Source organism: Vulpes vulpes, chromosome 13 (genome assembly GCF_048418805.1).
Source record: "Vulpes vulpes isolate BD-2025 chromosome 13, VulVul3, whole genome shotgun sequence".
Taxonomy (NCBI): domain Eukaryota; kingdom Metazoa; phylum Chordata; class Mammalia; order Carnivora; family Canidae; genus Vulpes; species Vulpes vulpes.
The window spans coordinates 103443821-103464854 of NC_132792.1; the positions used below are offsets into that span (position 1 = coordinate 103443821).

The following is a 21034-nucleotide window of genomic DNA, read 5'->3' on the forward strand; positions in this document are numbered from 1 at the left end:
CAGTGCTTTTAGGCCAGATTAATTTAGGCCTATTCGGCTACCAAATTGGCCACCTCTGCAATGTTAATTTAGTCTTTTACTCAAAATCCCCTGTGATACATAAACAGACCTCCAAAGGCTAACAAATCAATAAAATGTCTAATTTGATTAGCCACGTTTTCAAATTCATCGAGACAGCTCTAGGCTGAAATAAATAGGTGGGTAAATAAATAAAGGAGGGCACTCACTTGTGAGTATTTTCCACGTCTTCTTTTCATCATCGTAGTACTGAACCAAGTTGCTGGGGAGCCGGTCCGGCCCAGGAGGCAAGCCTCCGACCAATAACAGCATTTTCTTGTTAGAGCGAATTCTTCACCCAAAACAAAAGAGGAGATGAATAACCACATTATTGTAGAGCCTTTTTAGTGGCGACGAAATCATAACCATCAAAAGAATGTTCCTTGCTTGCAGATTTCTATTTCATTTTTTCCTGTTTCTTCTCCCATTCATGTCTCAACAATTTTTTTGAACCAAGCAGAAAAATGATCAGAAGAGCAGCATATCCCCATACTCATGGAATAATAAGCTCCCTTTATGCAATTTGTTAGAGGTTCATTCTAGAACGACCTTTTTCTTATATTATCCCTTTAAATCATCACTCTTTACAGCTGAGTACACATGAAATGCTCTGGAGTTGTACTAAGGTTAAGCATTAAAGTTGCATGTCAAAAATCGTATTAGTCAAAATCATTATTATAAGCCATTCTCCACTCAAAGAACCTTGAAAAAATTAAGGTTATGCAGAGAGTTTGTGAGCCAACTCTTTAATCACCCAGGGAACTTCGAGTACCAGTTTGGTACAATTAGTAGCACAGGGCTAACTGGGGTAGGTTAACCTGGTATCAAGGAGACTTTTTGTTTAATTTAGCTGAGACTTCTGCCTTCATCTCCTTCCCAGCTCCCCCTCCCCTTCCCATGCACCCCCCCACCTCCGCCCGGCCTCATCCCTGGGCACCACTGGCGACACAGCAGCACCAATTGGTAAAAATGAGACTGTGAGGTTGTTTTGAGCCTCCCCAGAGTGGAGCCCTGCCAATGCTTGCCACTGATCCAGCGGCATGAACCTGCTCAACTGTGCAAAGTCACTCTAATTCCCTCCCTCTGTTTTTCTACCTTCTCCCCCAGGGGGCAACCACTGAAAGGAGTGACTACCCACCCATCAAGAGCTGGCAATTCGCTGCTATTAACCGTGACTGTGATTCCCAGTCTGCCTGGCAGTTCCCGAGAACAGGCCTGCAACGTCTCATATGCAGTAAAAGCTGTAAGATGCATCCTGGCCAGCACACATGACCTGATGGATGTGCGATCCTTGGGAAGGCTAATGGATTGAGCACACTTGCGATTGGAGCGGGGAGGGGAGGCCCAGACCCCCACAAGGGGCCTGCTGATTTAACGGTCGCTTTACATATAATTGAACTTTTCATTTACCTGAGAGGCTGAAGGTGGTGGTGGAAGAAACGGAACAGCCATGACTGAAGGAAAAAGTCAATAAATACAAAAGGGTTCCTCTTAACTATGATCACAACCCGCGGTGGTGGCTCTGAATCGGTTATTACATATTCAGCCTGTCGTTCTGATTCAAGGACGCTTGGCAAAGTATGCCCTTGTGGAGAAGCACTGTTTGTTGGTTAAGAACCTAACATTCGGAGAGTTAACTTAATACAGTTAATGACATTTCCATGTGAAGGAAGGGAACAGGAGAATTCCTTTAATGAAACTCTGGTGCCATTGAATGCGCTGTACATGCCTCGGTAGGAATAATACCTTCTGGAGAAACTCCAATCGGGGAATCATGGATAGGGGGAGCCGTACTTACAGAAGAATGCCCAATGTAACGTCAGCTTGCAATATCAATTTTGTCACAAACCAAACATCCCCTCACTTCTTTGAATTCTACAGTACTTTGGGACTGTACTCATATATGCCTGTTGGACCAGAATATCATAGCAGAGAGCTCCAAACTTTGAGGATTTCAGTGATTAGGGTGGGAGGGGAGGGCGATGGAAACTCAGTGAAGGAAGTAGCTTTCTTTTATTCTGAAATGAGAACCTGTGTAACTGATGTGCTATGTAATCTCCTAAATGCATGGTTAATAGAACTAAGATAAGACTATTTGATTATTGTCATTATAGTCCAAAGAATCAACCACTCTGTGAGTGTAAGACAAGTTAAGATGAGAGCAAATACTCTTTTTTAGGTTGCTGCCGTCTGTTACTATGTGTAGACATTTCCTGTTCGACTGGCAGGCACCATTCTGTGGCTGTCATGACATGATACATCTACCTGTTGCCAGACTATGGCTGATGGCAGAAGGACCAGTATCTATGGTCAGACAGAAGAGGAAAGACTCAGTGAAGTGGTAGTGTGACCAAAGCAATATAACTAAATCTCTATTTTTAATGTTTAAATAAAGGTACTTCTTTGTGTTTCATGAATGACAAATGGTGAGAAATGAATGACTTAACTATGTTTGCAGGGTTGTTTCATTGATTGGTAAGGCCAGCTTCCCTGGGCAAATCCATATTAGTGATTTCAACAGCAATTTAGATGGACCATCTCTGGAGGTGAGGAGAGGATCTAGAGTCTCTGTTCTCTCTGCCCGAAGAGCCACTCACTGCCATCTGTGCTCTAAGAAATGGCCTGAGATTACCAATACCTAAGCCACTGAACAATTGGAAAATGGTAACCACCTTCACCCCTGCCAACAATGACATGATTCAAAGGGCTACCTAGTATAGCAGTAATGAAAACCTCCACATAAACTAAGAGAAGTCTCAGAACCATACAGCCTTCTCATGGAATGTGATGAAGGATTATATGGAAGGAAAGGCAATTCCACCTGACCCTCATTGGTTGCGCATTTCCTGTGAAGGACCAGTGTTTTAAGTTCATTGTGTATGGCCTTTTAGTGAGTGAAGACATATTTTAAACTTGCACTACTATATTCATATGTTCATTTGACTTATTGCGGCATCTCAGATGATTTTGTTTCTAAAGCTTGTGTCACTTGATTTTCTAACCCACTATCAATATTATTTAAGTCTAAATAAAGTTTAAAACTCTACCTTGCGAAGGTGAATTAAATAGAAGCCAAAAATAGGATAAAGCATGTGAGAAGTAGCAGAAGGCAGAAGAAAAAATGCAGAGACTCACAGAACTCATGTGAATGGTTTCCTACCTATTTTCTCCATTGACTATGGAAATAGCCTCATGTTACAGAAATAACTCCATTTACAGGGATGTTAGAAAGTTCTCATAGTCAAGCTAAATGGCATGGAGAGTGTTTAAACACAGGCCTCCTAATGTTCCCAGGCCTATGATCTTTGAAAACTTCAAATTTATTTTTAAATTTTTTGTCTTATTATAACTTCTGATTAAGACCCAGATGACCAGGATTCTAGGGCTAATTTTCTTTTCTTTCTTTCCCTTTTTTAAAAAAGATTTTATTTATTTATTTATTTATTTATTTATTTATTTATTTATTCATTCATTCATTCATTTATTTGAGAGAGAGAGAGGAAGAGAGAGAGCGTACCCTCAGGAGGAGGAGCAGAGGCAGAAAGAGAAGGAAACTCCCCACTGATTAGAGCCTGCTGTGGGGCTCAATCCCAGGACCCAGGATCACGACCTGAGCCAAAGGCAGATGCTCAGCTGACTGAGCCACCCAGGAGATGCTTTAGGGCGAAATTTTCTATTCTACAGAGTAATTTTGTGTAAATTACTTGGCTTTTTGGAGTCTCTGTTTTCTCATCTTTAAATAGATTAATAGTATCTGACTTACCTCTTCCAGGGATTGTCATGAGGATTATATAATATGATAAAGTGAAAGTTCTATGTAAAGTCTAAGGTAAACTATTAATCTGTAAATATCAGCAATACAATGTGGGCTTCATTTCAACATACCAAACCTGATTAGTTAAAAAAAGAAAAGTAACATTTGTCACTGAGTTTCTTGTTGAGTTCATGTATATAAGTACAAGCTAATTAAAAGGACTTCACTACCCAGTTGTTATCTGTTCTTAGAAAATTATTACTTTAACCATATTGAATATCTTTTGAGCCTTATTATGAGAAAATACACATTTAAACATTACATGAAACTGAATCTTTCTGGATCCAAATAAAGGGGTCTAATAGAGATCACTCTACATTTTTTTGGTTTCTTAAGAATAAAACAAATGAGAAAAACCATCACATATTTTACTTTGATATAAATGCAATGTCAACTATTCAATTACTCCTAGAAAGTAATACATGTGAATAATTCCTGTGGAAAAGCTTCCATTCTTTTTACAGTGTGCAATTATAATAGTGACACTGACAATAATGACAGATAATAATGAATGTGTATTGGATATTGAAACCTCTGATTATCATGCTATTTATTTGATGTGTGTGAACTTCAATTTGAAAACACCACGATAAAAAAGATACCTTGTGAACCAGAAAAGTAAAATTAGGAGAACCTGAATTAACTTGCTGAAGGGGGTTTCAATTATTCTTTTCTAAATAATTCCAGCAGAGCCTTACAGGTTTAATTTTAGATTAGGAAAAATCTACAGGTGTAGCCTTTTGCAATAATTAAAGTTCCTTCACATGGACACCTGGTACACTTTTTTAGAAACTCTTTACATAGGGAACCGATTTAGCCAAAATGAATATTTTCTCTTCAAATTTGTTAATATTTTTAAAATACTCCTTTTCAGTCTTCGACTTAGCACCACCTAGACCAACGTAATGTGTTTAAAAGACAAGGAATTAGAGATAAAGGGCTTAGTATGTCATGATTAATAACATTATTTGGATGCCTTTGATTTGCCTTCCTAGATTTTTGCATAGAAAAAGATAAGGTTAAAAAGGCGATGGAATTTGAAGGTCTCCTTTGTTCCATCTCAGTAATTGCCCAACATTTACCATGTGTCATATTTGTGTGTGTGTGTGTGTGTGTGTGTGTGTGTTTGCGCGCGTGTGCATATGCGTGAGTGCTTGCGCGCTCACATACTCTGGTTCTGGGGATGAATGATTGAAGGATGACCTAAAACCTCCTTGTGTAAACAAATTTTTCATCATACTGGTAAGTACGGTAAAGTCTCATTTATTTATATTTCAGTGATTTGGAACTTAAATAATTGGGAAACAGGCCAGATAAAGTTTACCTTTCCATGATACATGGAAAAAGTTTTCATTAACTATATTGCAAGGAGAGTTTTAACCTGTTGAAGAAATCAGGTGGTCTGCTGGTACTTTAGAGCTACCTATGTACATTTAGACTAAATTCCTTTTATTACAGATTACAAATCTTTCTCATTTATTTATTAAAGAAAACATTCTGCAGTCTTCTAAGAATCATTACATCAAAGAGTTAGAAGAGAACTTTGAAGTAATCTAGTTTGGTGATCCCCAAGCCTGGGAGGCACCAGGTTCATCTGAGGGGTTACAAAATTTACATTCTTGATATTGATCCTCGGGTCCTCACTCCCAGAGATTATGATTCAATTGGGAAGATGCCTTAGCAATCAATAATATTTCACAGTCTTCCAGTAGATCTCAACTAACATACAGCCAGGTTTGAGATCACTGACTTGGTCCCCTTCTCTCCATAACATAGAAATCTTTTTTAGTAGTTTTTTTCCATAGGTAATTATTCTTATCATTTTGGCAATTTATAACAAAATGGACCTTAGTTTTTCAAATCCCCTTTATTGTTGAAAGATGTTGGACAGTTTTGTTAAATATGTTTTTTCTCCTTATTCTGATCTGAAAATCTAAGTTTTCTACAAGAAAAAGAGCAAGTGCCTAACTGTGTCATGGCAGCACTTTAAATATTGCAAGACAGTTGCCATATGTCTTCTCTTCTCTGTGTCGAAAATCCTCAATTCTTTCTGAGAAAGTTTCCTCCCATCATATTCACCTCTTTTGAGTATCTCCATACTATTGCTGTACCTTTTTAAAGATATGGTCAGAATTGTATACAATATAACAATATGATATGTGACATGATGTGTTTTATAATATATTTTATATATTATATTTTAAGGCTTTCTAAAATTACAGTAGTCTTTTAGAGGTCCCAGTGCTGTGTTGGGTTCCTGTTCAGCTTCCAGAGGACTACAAATACAGATTTTTTTTTTTTAAACCAAGTGTTTCCAAGCCAGGTTTTTCCTGTCCTATATTTCTTCTGGGTAATATTTTAAACATCAATGTGTGACTATTTTTAAAATGTTACTTAATCTCTACTGATTTAGATGTTTTGTTTCAATTCACTTATTATTTAGCAGTTATTAATTGAGTTCCTACTATGTTCCAGGTACTGTTCTAAACACTGGAGCTAATGGTGGGAACAAGAGGTATAAATTCTTTAAATTCTCTCATGGCACTTAGTTCCATCCTAGTGCGGACACCTATTGAAAACATTCTCAAAGCAAGGATCCTGCTTAAGTTGTTAAGGGGTATAAGTCCTACAACTTGGGTGAGATCCCTGGCTTTAGTTCTTTTTTTATTTTTATTTTTTTTTTAGAGAAAGAAAGAGTAAGTGGGGGGAAAAAGGGGCAGTGGGAGAGGGAGAGAGAATCCCAAGCAAGCTCCACGTTCAATGCCGAGTCTGACGTGGGGCTCAATCCCATGACCCTGAGATCACAACCTGAGCTGAAACCAAGAGTCAAATGCTCAACGGACTGAGCCACCCAGGTGCCACCCAGCTTTAGCTCTTTTGAGATGAATGACCTTGGGCTAAACTCTTATCTCTTTTTAACCTTATTTATGAAATAGGGATAACAACAGGCTTAAGGAATAGGGTTTTTTGATTAAATTAAATAATACATGCAAAGCATTTATAATAACACTGGATAAATGCTACCATTACCATGTTCCTCCTCCTCCTCATTGCCATCATCAGTGTTAGCTATTTCTTTGTTGTAATTTGCAGGCTTGACAAGCTAGTGGCCTATGTCCCCATCCTAGTATTAGAACTTAAAAATAATGGTGCTGTATTTCCATTGTTTAGATATTTTAATTATCCTAACCTGTTCTCTTTGAAACAATACTAACTCATTGGGGGTTTTACTCTAGACTTCCTCATCTACGGTCTTTTAGGAGTATGTAGCTGTTTTTTTGTTTTGGTTTGGTTTTGTTTTTTGTTTTCAAACATAGTGATTTGATGGAAAAACTAAGCAGTTTTGAAATGGTAAACTGGAGTAGGTAATCATTTTCCCATCCTCTAAAGGCCAAGTTAATTTTAATGTCAGAGTCAACCAGACCTGGATTTAAATTCTTTTTCTGCCACTTCATAGATTTATATCCTTGGGCTGGTATGCCACCTCTCTGAGACTTAGTTGCTTCATCTGTAAAGTGGGAATGTCACGAGGGTTAAGTGTAATGAGAAAATAAATGGTTGCTACTTGCCAATAAAACCACCTTCCAGAGCCAGTCCCTTTAACAAATGAGAAGTACTTTGTGCTGCTGATGCCTTGGAAAATGAATGTCTCTGTCTCGTGAAAGGAAAGAAAAACTGTCACCTCTGACACAATCCAGTAGGGAGAGGCTGGAGAAGATTGGAGGAAGTTATGACTCATGCCCATTACTTTGCAATTTTAATGGACTTCACTAACCCTATGATGGCTTGGTATTTCAAACACGCAGTGAGTGAATGGGCAATTTCACATCTGGTGGTCCAGCAGGGATGTCTAGTGGTGGCCTGGGAGGCAGGAAAAGCAGGGAGATGCAAGCCCCCAGGGATTCACAGACGTGAGGATGGGTGTGGGATTACCATAGGCCATGAGATATGTGGGGTTGTAACAGTTTCACCAGATCTGGGAAGCCACCCACTGACATTTGGATTGCATATGGAAAATATGTAGCTCTCACAGTAATCAATCGATAAATGATAACTATTATTATGATGCATAATTATTAACCTTATAAATCACTTGTGAAAAAATCAATCATTGGAATTTGGCTTTTTCTTATATTGCTTAGAAGCCTTTCAGAAATCATGGGTTGCGCTATTCATAAATAGCCTGCATCTTTACCGCATAAGTGAGTTTCACAAAAATATAAAACCATTGGGTTTCCTACAATGGTGTGGACCCAGATCTCTAATAAATTCAACTTGCTCACTCTCTGGTCTGCTAGCTCGTTCTCTCCATCACCGATCTCACCAAACCTTATCCAAGTCACCAAGTTTTCTGATAGTCTTGATTATTCTGCTATGTTCTTGCTATTTTCTATATTTTCCAAGTCCTGAGATTCTAGAGCCATGATGTTTCTTCAGCCTATCTCCATATTCCAGTCAAACTGCAGTTAGCCTGAATCAACTGGGTTTGGCTCTCTCCTGAGCCAATGGAGCAGTGGTGTCCCTGTCATATTGACCTGTCATAACTTTGTCAAATGAATTTCAACAAAGCCTGATGTTGATCATCAACTACTTCAGTCCTTAAAAAAAAAAAACTATTGAGGAATTCCCCATTACCTGTCATCTATAAGGTACGCATTTTCCCCACATCATAACTTCCCTTTCTCTCTCTCTTTCTCTCTCACAGGTAAATGCCTTGTTTATGATTCTCTTTAGGGATAAAAGAGTTTCTGAGTTAAGGTCTGAAAAAACTTGAAAGAGGAATTTCAGTTGGAAACTGCTTAGACTATGGGGAAAAGTAAGCCGAAGAAGATCCTGCGCGATTGGCCAGGAGGAGACTTTGAAAATCAGCTAGACTTCCCGAAACTTCCAGCTAGAATGGTACCCAAAAGTCCCCAGAGGAGAGCTGCTACCGTTTTCTTAAATTTTTCCAGAGAAGTAAACTCCCTTGAGAATTTGTTCCAGCTGATTTGCTGTTGTATTTAGGTTTCTTTATCATAGCTGTTCTTGGTAATTACACAGCAGCTTTCATCGGAAGAGCCTTTAAATAGACCTGATAATGCCTCTCTGAGGTAGGTAAACACAAAGTATCATTATCCCCATTTAACAGATGAAAGAATAGAGGAAAAAGGGCTTGGGCATCTTTTCCAGTGCCTCAGGATGGGTTTTATTTCCTCTATCTCACAGAGGAAATGTCTCTAGCGTTTTCTCACACCACCCTTCTGTGATTCTCAGGGTCAGGTATAACTGAAAATGCTTTAGTTTCCCATCTTCTGACCCTGGAGCTGCCTTCTTCCTACCACACGAGCCTGGCTGCGTAGTAACTGGAGAATGGTCAGTCATACACATTACTCAGTTTTTCTAAGATGGAAGTAACTTTAAAATTTGTTTGATTATATCATAAAGACAATTCATGCTCGCTGAGAAAAATTCTGACCATACTTACAAGCAAAAAGGACTTGCAGTATAGTAGGTGGTCAATAGACGCTTCTTGTATGAATGAAGAAATGATAAAAGAATGAATGGATGAAAAGAGTCACTGGTAATCTCACCTTCAAGAAACACATCATTACTGATTATCATCTCATCCTTTTTCTTCCCTCTCATCTGTTTTTAATGTCCAGTCCAGGAGTGTGATAGTGAAGATGTCAGAAGGCAAAAGGGGAAAAGGAAAAGTCATATTTCTGAACTCTAAGGTGGACGAGTTAGACTTTGGGTAACAGTCTTACTGACAAACACCCACATTTAACTTGCCACCTTTACTCTGCACTGCCTGAAACCCCTTTGTCTTTTATCCCTACCTGAGCATGTCTAAATAATCAGTCTTGCTGTTGTCACACCACCACATTCATGGTTTTTCTTGGTTATCTCTGTCTTTCTTTTTGTTCTTTAGGATTATTATTGTCTCACAGAATGAGAGCTGCCCATGATAGAGAAAGTTTACCACATTTCAGTTATTAGCACAATATAGAAACTTCATGATATTTGCCACATCCACACACTATGATATTATTTAATATTTTATTTAAAACTGCTCACTTAAAAAATATTTAATCCTACTCTAATTTAGTGGCTCCCAATGCTGGTGACTCTTTAGAATCACTGGGGAAAGCTTTCTCAAAGTATCTAGGATGGGGGCAAGCTCTCAGAGATTCTGGTTTAATGACTGAGGGTGGGACTCAGCATTGTTTTTTTGTTTTTGTTTTGTCTGTTTTGTTTTAAGCTTTCTCTGTGTGATTCTAATGTGTAGTAAATATTGAGAATTATGGCTCTAAGCAATCATATTTATGAATTATGGACTTCATGGATTAATTGTTCTTTATTTCTATACATGCTCAAATGTAGTAACACCTAACCTAACTATTATAATAAATTTAAAAGTGGTTTTTCATGTACCATCTGAAGTTATCTCACATCCTACCAGAAGTAGGCAAACATAGTTGAGGATACATTATAATAAATGGAAGAAGCCAAGACATTAAGGCCTGGACCTCTGAAAACCATGTTACATTCCAACTCTGCCACTGCTTATATATTTGGCTGTGAAAAGATCAACCTCTTTATGGACTTTAGCTTTGAACATTGCAATTGTAAGTAACCTTCTTCCTGCCCCCCACTCCCACCCCCACCCCCCAATTCCTTGCCTGAACCCCTGTAGCATGCTGGCATTGTCCACAATTCCTCCCTGGCACATATAAATTCCAGGTGGATTAGGAATGTGACCATTTCTTCCTGTATGTGGATGAGGTAGTTGGCTTATGCTTTTGCCACTCTCTTCTGGGACCAAACTGGTAGACTGGCTAATGATGGTAGAGGTAGATGTGACAAAAAAGCCTTCCATGAAATGCAGGCCTCCTCCCTGAGATCATAAGCCTTAAGGGCCAGAATAGGTGCATGTTTATATTGTACATAGCACTTCACACTTCATCCTTGGTCCTTTGCTTCATGAGGGACCATGGCTTCCAGCCAAGTTTTTACTCCTGTATTTCCCCCCTCCTTCCCACACCTCCCAGATTAAAGCTTCCTTTAGTAACTAGAAGCAGTTGAATATCTTCTTTGCTTGATTACCTATATAATCCCTAATTCTAATACCTAGTACTTAGTGCCTTTCTTCTGAAGAGCATAAATTGCAATGGAAATAGCATCTCATTAATCCTCCCCGCATCCCTGTGAGGAAGTTGAGTGGCAAGTATTACCTCCTAGGCTAATCCCCATGCCTGCAAGTGGGACATGGGATCTCACTGCTCACTAGCACAGATGCCTGCTGCCGAATGAGCTGGCAGGGACAACCAATGTTTGTGTGATAGGAGAAAGCTCTCCTCCTCGTTCAAGAGAGAAGTGGTTCCATGCAGCCTGTCACAAAGGAGCCATTCAAGCTCTGTGTAGCTTGGTGACAAAAGGAGATAAAGCATCACTCTCACGCTAGTGATGGACTCATAAGTAATGCCTGCATTTAAACTCCTAATAAAGCTCAATTATTAGACTGTGCTGCCCCCTGAGAACAATCTCATTATTGAGACTTCTCTCTCTCTCTTTCTCTCTCCCACCCATCTGGCCGGCTTTTTGAAGACATAAGAGTGACTTCCTGACCTGAGGAAACTGGTATCTGCTGCACAAGAAAGAGTGCAGAAAGACATAAGATCACAGAATGATGTTGAAAACACAAGTTCAGGATATCATATACCTGGCTAAAATTACTTGTACCCAAGAATCTAGGATGTAGCAGTCAAAATGAGTATATCAACAACATCAGCATTCACAAGGAAGTCCAGCCATTCCAGATGATGCTGAGGGAGACCATGGCCAGATCCTACCTCATGATCTAGAGCCTGATTTTATCCATTACTCTAACTCCAGGGAGAGATTTCTCGTGGGGGAAACTAGGAAGCTTGTTCTGAGGAACTGGAGCCAGCCTCCTACCAAGCAGGCTGTTTCCAGTTGGAGAGTCACTGCAGGAGTGGCCATGCAGGAAGACAGTGAGAAAAGTTAGTTAGTAACTGAATATATTACTCCAGGCTTCTCTTGGAATATTCATGGCAATAAATATGTGTCCATCTTCAATTTAAGAAAAGAGAGTTTCAGCTGATACCTTCTAAATGGGCCCAGAATGTGATTTTAGGGGCAGAATAATTCCGTGAAATCATCCTGGGATTAAGATAAATGAAGAAGGTTACCCTTACTTTTGGGTAGATAAGCAGCAAGGGACTGAGACAGGCCCCGGGTGTGTGTGCTGTGGAGACAATGAGGTGTGGCTTGTGGGATCCAGCTTAGGGACACCCTGCTGCTGTGGGTGAAATAGGAATCTCTTATTCTCCTCTTTTCCTCTCCCTCCCTGTGGGGAGCCAGTTCTTTCTGTTCTTTGCTGCTTCACCAACCCTGGAGGGGCGAATGCTGAAGTAAACCCTAGCTCCAGGGCTTTGGGAGGCTAAGAGACTTCCCGATATTCCCCCTGAAAAGGACATCTGTGTGGAAGCGTCCCAGACCCTCCCAAACAACCAATCCACAACAGTATCCTTTTCAATCATCAGTTCTTTGCCAGGCGGAAGCAAATTATCCTGGGGAAGCTGACCACATTCTCTGAAGCTGAATTGTGGACACTCTGACATGTGGCTTGCATTATTCTGAAAATACTTGAGTGTAGTAAATACCCCAATTCCACCATCAGGAAATAAATCCCTCGGAGTCTGGTAATTCCAATAACTTACTCTGTGATTCACTTCCCCCTTTCATACGTCAGTTTATCAGATTTCCTTTAATTCTGCAACACCTTCCCCTCAACCTTATCTTTCAGTAAATCACTCTTAGCATTTTCTCCCATCTTCTGCAGATCTGAAGTGAATTGGAAAGCAGAAGCAATTTTTTGTTTTAGTCTTAATGATTTTCAAAGCGTGGTCCAAAAACCACCAGTAGCAAAATCACTTGGGATGTTGCTAAATATGCGGGTTCTTCAGTTCACATTCCAGATTTATTTAGAATCTCTGAGGTAGGGCTAGGGAAGACATATTTTATTAAAAAAAAAAAACTCTATTGTTGATTCTTAAGAGATCTACTGATTTAGGCAAGACTTTATGAGGCCGAGGAAAGAGGATATTTTTCTCTTCCAGCTTTGTATTACTGGAAAAGCTATTCATATATTGCTGACTTGGATCATTGCTTAATTGCCTATATAAGTTTGCCCTATAGACCTAGTTGAAAAGTAATAATTCAGTTAGCTTCCCTAACCTGTTTTCTAATTCCTGTATCCTATTATTGGCTCTTGGTGTAAACTGAATCATGTTTCCCGAAATTCATATGTTGAAGCCTTAACATCCAGTGTGATTGTACTTGAAGATTACCTTTAGGAGGTAATTAAGGTTAAATGAGGTCATCAGGTGGGGCAGTAATCTGATAGGACCAGTGTCCTTATAAGAAGAGAAAGAGACACCAGAAATCTCTGTCTCTCTGCACACAGAGGAAGGGCCATGTGAGGACACAGAGAAGGCTGCTCTCTATAAGCCAGGAAGAGGCATCAACAGAAACCAACCCTGCTGGCAACTTGACCTTGGACTTCCAGCCTCGCAGAACTGTGAGGAAACAAATTCCCGTTATTTAAGCCATCCAGGCTGTGTTATTCTACTTATGGCAGCTCAAGCAGACTAACACAGCTTTCCTTTAACTGTCCAGCCAACAGGAACACAGGGCAGAAAGAGACCAATGAATCTCACACTCACTTTTGGGAACTGATGCTCAAGAAGGAGCTTTCTATAGTCAAACTTGCATAAATACCTTGGGAAAGGGTTTTCCTAATTTTACCGCACAAAGGCTATACTTTGTTACAGCCTGCCATCTACATTCTGTATGGAGAATTTGGGATATGGAGAGGTAGGCTCCTTATCTACTCCTCTCGTGCTCAAGGGCTGTACATATGTAGTAAATGTTAATGGATAACAATGTTCCAGTGGAGGAAGGGCAACTAGGAGGAATAATAACAGATATAGCTAATGGAGAGAAGTGATTCGCATCAGCTTTGGTGGCAGACTAATTAGTGTCTATAAAGCCATAGACATGAATTTCTTTGTGCTTTCACAAATTTTAAATGTTTTTTATGCTCTGAGACTCTATAGTTTCCTTGCCATAAAAAAATGTGAAGCATTTTCCAGACACATCTTTCTGAGTTGAGAATTATTCTTTCTAGGTCAGAGAGACCGTCGTTTTCTGGAACTTGGGCTCTCAGTTTGACTCGGCTGATGGAAGGCTGGAGGGGCTCCTTTCTGTACAGGGGGTGCCCCTTCCTTGGAAGACAGTTTACTTAAACTACTTGCTGCTGGTTTAGTGTGCTGCTTTCTAAGTCTGGAGAAATCACAAACCTTGAATTTCTTTGAGTGAATTAGAGTGCTGTTTACATATTTCAGTTTAGCTTTGCCTGCTTTCTCTCTTTCCAAATTTTGTGCGTTTTTTTTTTTGTTTTTGTTTTTTTTGTTTTTTGTTTTAGATTTTATTTATTTATTCATGAGAGACACACAGAGAGAGAGAGAAAGGCAGAGACACAGGCAGAGGGAGAAGCAGGCTCCATGCATGGAGCCTGACATGGGACTCTATCTCGGGTATCCAAGATCATGCCCGGAGCTGAAGGTGGCACTAAACCGCTGAGCCACCTGGGCTGCCCTCTTTCCGAACTTTGAATATAAGAATGTCTGAGTGATAGCTGAAGTTTGTTAGCTTCTAGGGATACTGAAGTGACTGCCTAGAATTAGTACCTTCTTTATGTAAGACTTCCACATAGGGAAGAAGATGCCTGCCTTTTAAACTACGCAAATGACTAATTTAGAGAGGTTACCTGCTTTTTGGGATCTGTTGCTGGTGCATACTAGAAATTATAAAGTTATCATATACTTTTGATAATACTTTGTCTCCTTGAGTATCTAGATAAAGAAATCCACATTAAAATTCTACCACTTTGCACTCTGATGGTGGCCTGGAGCCTTCTTTGTGATATAATAGAGATGTAAACCTTAATGGAAAGCAAAAATTTATTTGGTTGTTCAAAGAGATTCATAATCAAAATACAAATTGTCCATCCAGAAGCATAAATAGCCATGACCGAAAATCCTGGGCTGTATTGTTTCTTGCTGATCCCCATAAGGAACACTTTTGCATCCCTTTCCAATTGAGAGCATCTGTTTTGCAGTTTGTTTTCTTTTTACATATTTCTTCTGCAGTGGCTCTTATGGGTTATCATTGTCTTGGCAACCAAAAAAATTCACCTCATTCTATTGTCTTGGCAACCAAAGAATTTCACCTCATTTCCCTAAAATAATTATTGTATAAACATAGTTTGAATAAAAATGTCCTATGTAGCTCTAAGAAAATTTAAATAAATTAAGTAATGGATTTTTTTTTTATTAAAAATTTTGCTAAAGTGAGTCCAAACTATTAGTTGAGAAATATAATGCCTAAGTCAACGTAAAGCCAGAATAATCACATGGAGAAGAAAACAACAAAACTGACCACAGATATTTTCTTCTGTCACACCCAGCACTGGTATTTTTAGTAATAGGCATGTGTGTCATACAAAAGTATCTTGAGAGTTTTCCACTGTATATCTGCATGCATTTTCTTTTCATCTTTGTCAGCTATAGCAACCAATTCCTGCAGAAGATGGGCCCTGGCTGTGCTCTAGGAGCCACAGGAAACACTACTAAAAATCCTTTAAAGACTCATAACTCAATAAGAAAAAGACAAATAACCCAACTAAGAAATGGCCAAAGGATCTGAATCGATATTTTTCAAAACAAAACAAATAACCAATAAGCACGGGAAAAGATGCTCAATGTTGTTAATCATTAGGGAAATCAAACCACAATGAGCTAGCACTTCACAGCCATAATGATGACTGTGGTCAGAAAGATGGACAGTGAGAGTTGATGAGGATGTGGAGAAAGTGAAACCTTCATACACTGCTGGTGAGAATGCAAAGTGCTGCAGCTGCTTTGGAAAACAATCTGACAGTTCCTCAAAAAAGTGAAACATTTGTTCATTGTTCACTGAATATCATATGACCCAGCAATTCCACTCCCAGGTATATCCCCCAAAGAAATATAAACACAAGTCCAACACAAACCTATATATAAATTGCTTATAGCAGCATTATCCATAACAGCAAAAAAGTGGAAATAACTCAAATGTCCATCAATTGATGGATAAAGAAAATGCAGCATATCTATACAATGGAAAACTCTTTGGCCATGAAAAGGAATGAAGTACTATTACATGCTTCAACATAGATGAACTTTGAAAACATCATGCTACATGAAAGGAGTCAGAAAAAACACCACATATTATGTGATTCCTTTTATCTGAAGTGTCCAGAACAATAATACTATGAGTCTCTGGAGACAGCCCTCAGTGGGACTGAGGGGATGATGGAGGAAGATGGGAGCTGATTGCTACCAGATTACAGGGTCTTTGGGGGGGGGTATAATAAAATTATTCTAAAATTAATTGTGCTGATGGCTGCACAACTCTGAATATACTAAAGTTACTGGATTTTACACTTTAAAAGGAATTGTATATTATGTAAACTATATGCCAATAAAGCCATTTAATGTGAATCCACCATGATTTTTTTCTAATTTTTCCAATTGCTGACATAGATAGATCAAGAGGATGGAACGGACTCCAAGGCTGGCCTAAGCTCTGTTGTTCCTTCAAAGGTGTAAAAAATAGACACTTTCAGCAGAAACATTATCACTAGCAGAGCAGCACTTGAGATTTATGCTATGATAATCCAGCTCTAGAAAGAACATCTTGTATGGAATCAAGGATCCTAATAAATGAACAGAAAAGCAAATTAGATATAAATAGAAGTATCCTTATAAAAATAAACACTGTCCATTATAAAGTATTCATAGCTAGGCACTACATTAAGTGTTGTATATACATTCTTCCAACATTCAGAACTGCCCAGATGAAGTGGGTATTAATTACTATGTACACCTTATGATAAGCAGGCTGAAAATAAGTTAAGTAAGTCACTCAAAGAAAGTCTGCTTGTAAATCATCGAGGTGGGATTTGACCCACCTCTGTGTGACTTTTAGGTCTTAATTACTACACTATGGAACTATTTAGATATTTGCATTGTAACACGGCCATTTTATTTGTACATCCTCTTATGCCATATTCTTTCTCTTATCCATATATGTATGTTTCCAAGCTTTACTTTGTGGTTCCTACCTACAAATGTCATTTTGGAGTGAACACTTGTGAAAACCTTAAAACAGGGAGATTACAGGGATTGCCACTGACAGTAGAGGTACAGTTGTCATAGTAACCAATCCACCCAATTGGTCTTTGCTATAAGGCACATGCTCCAGCCTCTATATAATACACCAATATTGTCTGGGATCCTTTAGAGTTATCAGTGAACTCCCGTTTAATGCATATGAGGTTCTAGATCCTAGTGTGCATATTAAAGCATTAAAGTTTTTCCTTCAAAGTTTCCCTCTCTGCCTCACAGATTTTCATTCTCTCCTCTAATCTTTTCCATTTGCCCAGGATGTTCTGGTGTGATTGGTTTTAAGGGGGGCTAAAAATCAGAGCCAGGCAGTGGTCTGCTGCTCTGTTGTAAGTGGGATTTACAAATGTCATTATTTTCTTTTGGGGGAAAAATTGACCCTCCCAACCCAATAATTCCTCACTCAGTGCCAGACTGTGATTTGTTGACTGTCCCGCTCCCATTCCCACATACAAGATAGACCTGCAGGTGCTAAAAACACATGTCAGAAATCATTGCACAGAAAACTTCAAGCTGGCACCGAGCTAAATGTACTTTGTCAATGGATACACACACAGACACGTACACACATCCATCGATCCACAATTTTTCTTTCTTTCTTTCTTTCTTTCTTTCTTTCTTTCTTTCTTTCTTTCTTTCTTCTTCTTTCTTTCTTTCTTTTTTTCTTTCAATCCACAATTTTCTACAATGCCTCTCCATTTGCAAAAACTGTCTCTTCTCTAACATTGGTGCTGTCTCTCTTCCTCCTCCTCTCCATTTCACTGGCCTCGCCTGTCTTCAGAGGCACCTGAAGGCACATAAGGCAGGGAAGTGAAACCGACTGTAATTCTTCAGTTCACTTCTCTGCAGCCTCCAGTGAGCCAGTCTCCATACGGTGGCCCAGCTGAGCTCTGAGGAAGTTCAGAGTCCCTGTGCAGGTGCAATTTACCCACCCGCTCACAGGCGCACCGGGAGCCCAGGACCCGACATATGCATGTGAGGGGCTTGGGGATGGCAGAAAACGAAGCCTCAAAGCTTGAGTTTAGGAGATTAATAAGAAGAGGGAATGCTCCTCTATCAATGGAAGAAATGGAAGGCTTTTACATCTAAGAAGGCCATCGTTTTCCCTTTGAGGAATTATATATAAATTACTGTGAACACTCAGAAAGTCTAATTTTCCCACTTCCTTCTGATGCCCTTGTGCTCACTTTTGGGTTCCTTCAACTTCATTACTCTGGTCTTAAAAGTCTCTGACTAATTCGGGGCTCTAGTGAAATCACTGATATATTCGAGAGGTTTCTTGACGCGCAAAAATGTATTCAGTTAAATTTTGTCTATTGTATCTTTTAAAATTAATAAGTTGATTTTAAACAGCATTTTCTGTTTACATGGTTTTTTCATGGTTTCAGCATATCATTACCAAAATCCTGGCAAGTAGAACTATAATTACTAACCCATTTTACTGACGTGGGGCTCAGCTAAAGTGCAGCTAGGACATCTATTTAGATTGATGATTTCAAAGGCAGCGTTTCCACCATATTATTGCTGATTTTATCAGTTCAATTTTTTTTTTTTAAAATGCCGATTTTTCCACCATGGAATTCAGCCAAGTAGTGGATAGTTCTTAGCAGAGCCTACAACTTCCTGTATGATTTGGACAACCCTTCTTGCATAAGCGCCTAGCCACACACACTTTCTGTCAGTTCCTGGAAGGTACCAAACTTTTCTCTGCCTGGTGCTTATGTGCACTCTCTTCTCCCAGCTTGTGTTTTCCCTGGGTGCACACCTTGCCCTCCTCCAGACCCATTACTCTGGATATCTCATCTCTTAAGGCTCATCTTAAACCTCCTGGTCTCTCCAGTGAGGTTGCGGGCCTCTGTTATATGTTATCCCATGTCTACATATGTAGATATGTTACCCCTACATATGCAGATATGTTATCCCTACATATATCTATCCCTATCCTATAATATATATGTTATCCCTAATCTACAGCACGTATTACCGGTCTGATTAATTTGGGTAATTCTTTCTTTTTTTTCCCCTTACACTGGTAACTGCACAAAGTCAGCACTGTTAACTGCACAAAGTCTGTCTTGTTTAACTCTGAATCTCAGAATCTAGCTCAGAGCTTGGTGGATGATGTGTTTACATTCAATGCAAACTTGGGGGCTAGTTTTCACAGCAGAACTTCTTGTTAGCGGTAAATTGCAACACATCATCCCAAGTTCCCACTGTGGGGGTGGTGTGGTCATAGGCATGGGTTTAGAAAAACTATCCAGGGCTATGAAGGTCCTCCTGTATCTCAGGTCTGCTGCCAGTTCCAATTACACTGAAAATTAAGATGATTTTGCAAGGAATGCCCCTATAGTTTCATATCCTCCTATTGGAATAACAGACTGTCCCCTTTGAACTCTGACACTTCTGAAATTACCACATTATCTAAAAGAAGGAAACAGAGTTTTTAGTGAAACATCTTGATTAACTCAGATTGCAGATATATAATTACTGAACTGAATTGAATTATGGGAGTGAAGATAACCATGATTGACCTTTCTCTGTTCCTTGGGGAAACATTTTTTTTTTGTGTGTGTGTCTTTTAAGAACTGACTTTTCTCTTTTCAATGTAAGACCATCAATGATCTTGTAAACTATATTAGTTGGGTATGTAGTGACTTAAATGCTCCTAAATTTGTACTTCGTTGTCCAACAAATATTTAACAACTACTCTCCAGGCTCTAGAATTTCCTTGCCCATCTTCTTGTACTGCTAAGTCCTCTTTTTCTTTCTTTTTCAGATGGTTTATCTTTTAATAATTTCTTCGATTTCCCATATTTCCTTGTATTTCCCTTACTGCTTCTTTTTCTTCTTTTTTCACTTCCCTATGATTTATTTTCTCTCTTTGCATCATAAACATTCATTATTTTCATTTCCCCAGGATTGTAGGCTTTCTCTAGTACCTTTCTGCTTTAATTCTTTTTTTTTTATTCTCCCGCCCCCCCCCCCCCCCCCGCCCCCCGGCCCCAGGCCTGGAGCTGCCCGCCTGCGGGCCCCAGGCCTTTCTGCTTTAATTCTAATGTTGCAAACAGTTCTAACCCTATTTTCATTAATATTATTTGTGACTAGATAGGCCGTTTTAATATTCACAGTGAAACAGACATATTCACTGTTTCATCTATGTTATAACTGAGAGTCCTTCCTCTGGTTAACTCATTCTCCTGCCAATATAATAATAGTGTTGTGTTGTTGTTGTTTTTAAAGAAATCATCATGCATCATGAATTATCTTGGAAGTTAATGGAAAGGACATAACAATGAATATATTTTCTAAGTGAATGACAGAAGGTATAAACATTTATGGTATAAAAATTGTTAAAATGATTTTCTTGAAACAAGATATAAACCCAATAAATTTCCAATTAGAGTAATCTTATTTTGTGTTATTAGAGTATACAGACCTTTTTATAATTCTGGCTTCCACCTGTTGTATTTATCACCTGTAAGTATCACCAACATGAATAACTTTCTATTGTCCTCACGGAAACAAAGCTGATACCCCTCTAATACTCTAGTGCACAGAAATCTAGGGAAAAAAAATCTCTTGGTTCAATTCAAGCTCCTAGGCTTTGTTTTGTGTTTTGTTTTATTTTCACAATTATTTTTCATAGTTAAATTGAATGTTCTCATTTTTATTGATTTATTTAAAATATATTGGCTCATTGTATTTTTAGTAAGTTAATTTCTGAGTGAAAAATCTTAGCAACCCTATTACATGGCCCCCTAATCTCAGAACTAATAATTAAATATGGTAGACCAATGGAAAAGAATTTTGGTTTTCCAAAGTATTTATCTCACTCCTTTTCATTGTTTGGGTCATTTGAAGAAGCATGAGA

The 21034-nt window shown here is 38.9% G+C and overlaps 1 protein-coding gene across 1 annotated transcript in view; it reads right to left on the bottom strand.

The window, feature by feature from the left end:
• Positions 1-21034, bottom strand: part of KLHL14 (kelch like family member 14) — a 99663-nt gene that overhangs the window by 70593 nt on the left and 8036 nt on the right. Inside the window, exon 2 of the mRNA XM_025996934.2 lies at positions 228-349. Coding sequence (XP_025852719.1) covers positions 228-349 — 122 coding nt within the window. The remainder of the gene's footprint in view (positions 1-227; positions 350-21034) is intronic.